Source organism: Gymnodraco acuticeps, unplaced genomic scaffold, assembly GCF_902827175.1.
Source record: "Gymnodraco acuticeps unplaced genomic scaffold, fGymAcu1.1, whole genome shotgun sequence".
Classification (NCBI taxonomy): domain Eukaryota; kingdom Metazoa; phylum Chordata; class Actinopteri; order Perciformes; family Bathydraconidae; genus Gymnodraco; species Gymnodraco acuticeps.
The window spans coordinates 2,113,366-2,117,152 of record NW_022992344.1 but is presented as its reverse complement, the minus strand read 5'-3'; the positions used below and the strand labels follow the sequence as shown (position 1 = coordinate 2,117,152).

At 43.3% G+C, this 3,787-nt stretch overlaps 1 protein-coding gene across 1 annotated transcript; it reads left to right on the top strand.

Annotated features, from left to right (window-relative positions):
* Positions 1 to 401: 401 nt before the first annotated feature.
* On the top strand, positions 402 to 2,924 carry LOC117541561 (protein Fer3). Its single transcript, XM_034208766.1, has 2 exons — positions 402 to 1,180; positions 2,173 to 2,924. Exons 1-2 carry the CDS (start codon positions 604 to 606, stop codon positions 2,208 to 2,210), a joined length of 615 nt encoding a protein of 204 aa, XP_034064657.1. The 5' UTR covers positions 402 to 603; the 3' UTR covers positions 2,211 to 2,924.
* The last annotated feature ends 863 nt before the right edge of the window (positions 2,925 to 3,787 follow it).

The following is a 3,787-nucleotide window of genomic DNA, read 5'->3' as shown; positions in this document are numbered from 1 at the left end:
TGCATTTTGGTATCAGTGTGCAAGAAATGTCTAGACCAGAATAAACCCAAAGGCAAAACATAAGATAACACTCCTTTCCCATTAAATCTCGTTACATTTCCCACAAACAAAGGATGCTCATGTGTTCCTGACAGTAGTGTTTGTTGTCAGCTGAGCTTTAATAGATAAAACAGTCCCATTCAGAGGCCACCGGGTTTGCAGTGGCCTGCTGCGCCATAATGCTCGGCACAAGCCCTCCACTGCCTGCTATATACGGAGTGTTTTTTGTCAATATTAGCGGGCCTACTTGAGGGGAAGTTTATAATTGGACACGTGTTTTCCCCGCTTTTTTGTCGTTTGGAGATCAACTGATTCTTTTGTAATGCGTTTTTAAAGCAATGAACGATCCACAAGGAGGGGTAAAGTGTTCTTAAGAGCTCCCTTTCAGCCTTTAGAATTGGCCAGAGCAACCCGCCGAGCAACATGGAGGCCCTGGAAGTATTTAATCAGGGAGATGTGCCCATGTGGGTGTCACACGGCAGAGATTCAGGCACATGCAGGTAGACAGTATCGAGAATCTGCTGTGTGCCTTCAGAGACTTGGAAAGATCGTATCATTTTAAATATGGAGGACGTGCTTTGTGACTTGGATCAGGACGGCACTACTGATTATGCATTTTGGGGACAAATGGACCAAAACTTCCAGTTCCAGAGCCAGCTAGATACGTTCCTGCTGGACTACAACTCCGCTGGCCAGCTCTCACCCTGGTCCAACTTCGGCAGTCAGTCCATGTTTCCGGACGCACAGCTGACCTTAACCGACCTCGACATGCAGTCTCCGGGGGAAGACGCGTGCGCTGAAGGGGAAACGTCCTCCATGGACGACCCCCTGGAGGTGACCAAGCACAGGGCGCGGCGCCTCTCTTCTCACCCGCCCTATAAGGTGCAGCGGCACGCGGCCAACATCCGCGAGAGGAAGAGGATGCTGAGCATCAACTCCGCCTTCGAGGAGCTGCGCTGCCACGTGCCCACCTTCCCCTACGAGAAGCGGCTGTCCAAGATAGACACCCTGAGGCTCGCCATCGCCTATATCGCCCTGCTGAGGGAGATCCTCGTGTCGGGCTGCGACCCCAAGTCCTACGTAGACGACTGCATGAAGAGTGGCTACAAGAATCACACCAACGCCATCTGGAACACAAGCGGTGAGCTGATGCCCTTCATTACAGCCCATAATACAACTATCATTAGCTCATGATGGAGATGTAAGGGGCAGACATGATCAGAGTTGTTAAGCCTGACTTCAGACCATTTAAATGTGCTGACAGGACTCAGAGCATTATCTGCCTTTTATTTTAATATGGTAATTCATACAGGTTATTGTAGAATGTTTGGAAATTGTTTCAAGAGTTTCTTCACTCTCCAGAATATTGTCGTTTAGGCCTACCATATCTATTTAAAGAAAAACGTTATTTTTTAGTTAGTTAGTTTTATTCAACTAATTATGTCCGGAGAAATAAAACAGAATTATAAGATTAAAGTCAGAATTCTGAGAAAGAAAAGCCATGATTCTGACTAAAATCTCAAACATCTGAATTTTCTTTTTCCTTCACTTTTGGTCAGATCTCCAAAATAAATCACATGTTGCCCTAATCTTCTTTCATACACTTTCAATGTATCCCACACATTAACAAAAGTCCTCTAACAACACACTAAAACATAACATACCTGATATTTAAAGCCAAATATAACTTAACATCAATATGACAGAGGACATGATTAAAGTATTTCTGATTCTGACATAATCACATACAGCAAATAGCTCCATGTACACCATGGACACAGAGACAAGTCCTTAGTTCACCCTTAGTCCTTCATTGAGAAATAATGTTCGTCCAGAACAATAAGAAATTGTTGTTTTTCACAGTTATTGACTTGAAGCAGCTTGCTGTGTGTTTGCTGCTTCCTTTAATCCCCAGGTGTGTTTTCCTCGGGCATGAATCTCATTTGACAGAAACACAATCATCAGTATTCTTACTAGCTCCATGCCATTAACTAATTCTGTGGGAATCTGCTCTGAAGCCTCTTTATGAGAGTGTGTCCCCATTCTCTACCTCCAGCCCTAGGACTTGTTAAACAGTCATTAAAATGTAACTAAACGTATGTCCTGGTTTTGTCTCCATCTCTCTTTTCCCAGACCTGACAGCCCGCCTCTCTTGGATAAAGTGGGATTAACTGAGGAACATGGGGGCGCCCTGAGAGGGGAGATGGCAGCGGGGGGAGGTTCAGATTGGTTTCTCTGTCCCTCTCTGTCTACATGTCAAAGAAAGGCGTTCGTCCCGTATGACCGACATCTGCAGACTTCTCATCGGGTCACACACCTCAGGCTTTTCTAAAACCTCACCCCCCGTCCTCCGTGGCTTTTAATATTCTAATTTCTTGTTGACTGGTTAATTGAGAGCCATTGTTTCTGAGGCCAGGGGGGGGGGAGAGGGTGGGCATTGTTTGCCCAAATAGATGGCACTTGTTCCAGCGGGAGAGGGGCACACTGGCATGAGGCTGAATGGACTTCCTGAGGGCTCATACTTCTGCATGAAGCAACTGAAGTGTTTTCTGGACTCGCGCTCATTAGTGTGCGAGGCAATGTGTTAAAAAGAGCCTTGATCATGTAAATGAGACAATGGGCGTGAGAAGCAGATCAGCGCGATGTGTTTTAGCATGTCAGGTGCAAACATGGCAATAAGGCTATAGTGTTTCATGTGAAAACTCTATAATCTCTTGTTTTATTTATTTATGTATTTATTCCTTATTTTGTGTATTTATGACAAATACTTTTTCGGACACGTATTTTTTAACATATGTCTATTATTTAATTTCTTTTTATTGTGATTTATTGTACATTTTAAGCTATTTCATGCTATGTAAAAGTGTATTTATTTCTTAAATGGATCAGCACAGAAAAGTTGAATGTATTTGTGATCAATGATCATTTCTCAGGATCATAAAAAGCAATTTTTCTCCACTTTGGTTTTCTATCTTTTTGAATTAAGGATTGTGTATGTTTCAGGGGTTAGTCAAGCACTTACATGTCATCTCTCTCTGTCCCTGATTTCTCTTCCTGATAATGTTATGGATGGGCGGTGGTGGCGAAGTCGATAGGGACTTGGCTTGGCAACTGGAAGGTCACCAGTTCAAGTCCCGGCAAGTACTACCGAGGTGTCCCTGAGCAAGGCACCGTTCCCCACACTGCTCCCCGGGCGCCGTTCAAAATGGCAGCACACTGCTCCTAAACACTAGGATGGGTCAAATGCAGAGAAACAATTTCCCCACGAGGGATTAATAAAAGTCCATCTTATAGAATCAAAAATGACACTTTGGATGAATATTTGTATTCATACCAGGGTCTTAGTTAAAAAATACCCAGGTGTCATTCCTCAGAGGGAGCTGAAACTACTGCTGTACTATAACGGCATGACGGATCAACTGCTGGCTGAAGTCTGGTCACTGTTAAACAGGAAAAAGGTTCAACAAAAGTATAGAAATAAGAACTGCAGACAACATAGTTTAAATGATCACATATTTCAATAAATAACTTCTAGGGGACATGAAATGCCTTTGACTTGGCAGTGGTGATGACACAAAAACAAAACTATACCGAATGCTTCTGGAGCTTTTAGAATGTTCTACAGACATTGGTGGAGAAAGGATTCACATATCCTGTTAAAAGTAAAAGTCATGCAATGAAAATGATCTTCATGTACAATTCTGTATCTAAGGATAGCTTACGTTAAGAAATGATTGCAGAAACATTT

Bases quoted from the DNA above. Each gene is read 5' to 3' on its own strand.
- LOC117541561 (XM_034208766.1), top strand. From the start codon at position 604: ATGGAGGACGTGCTTTGTGACTTGGATCAGGACGGCACTACTGATTAT. The intron at 1,181-2,172 runs GTGAGCTGATGC...CTCTTTTCCCAG, and splicing joins CGCCATCTGGAACACAAGCG to ACCTGACAGCCCGCCTCTCT.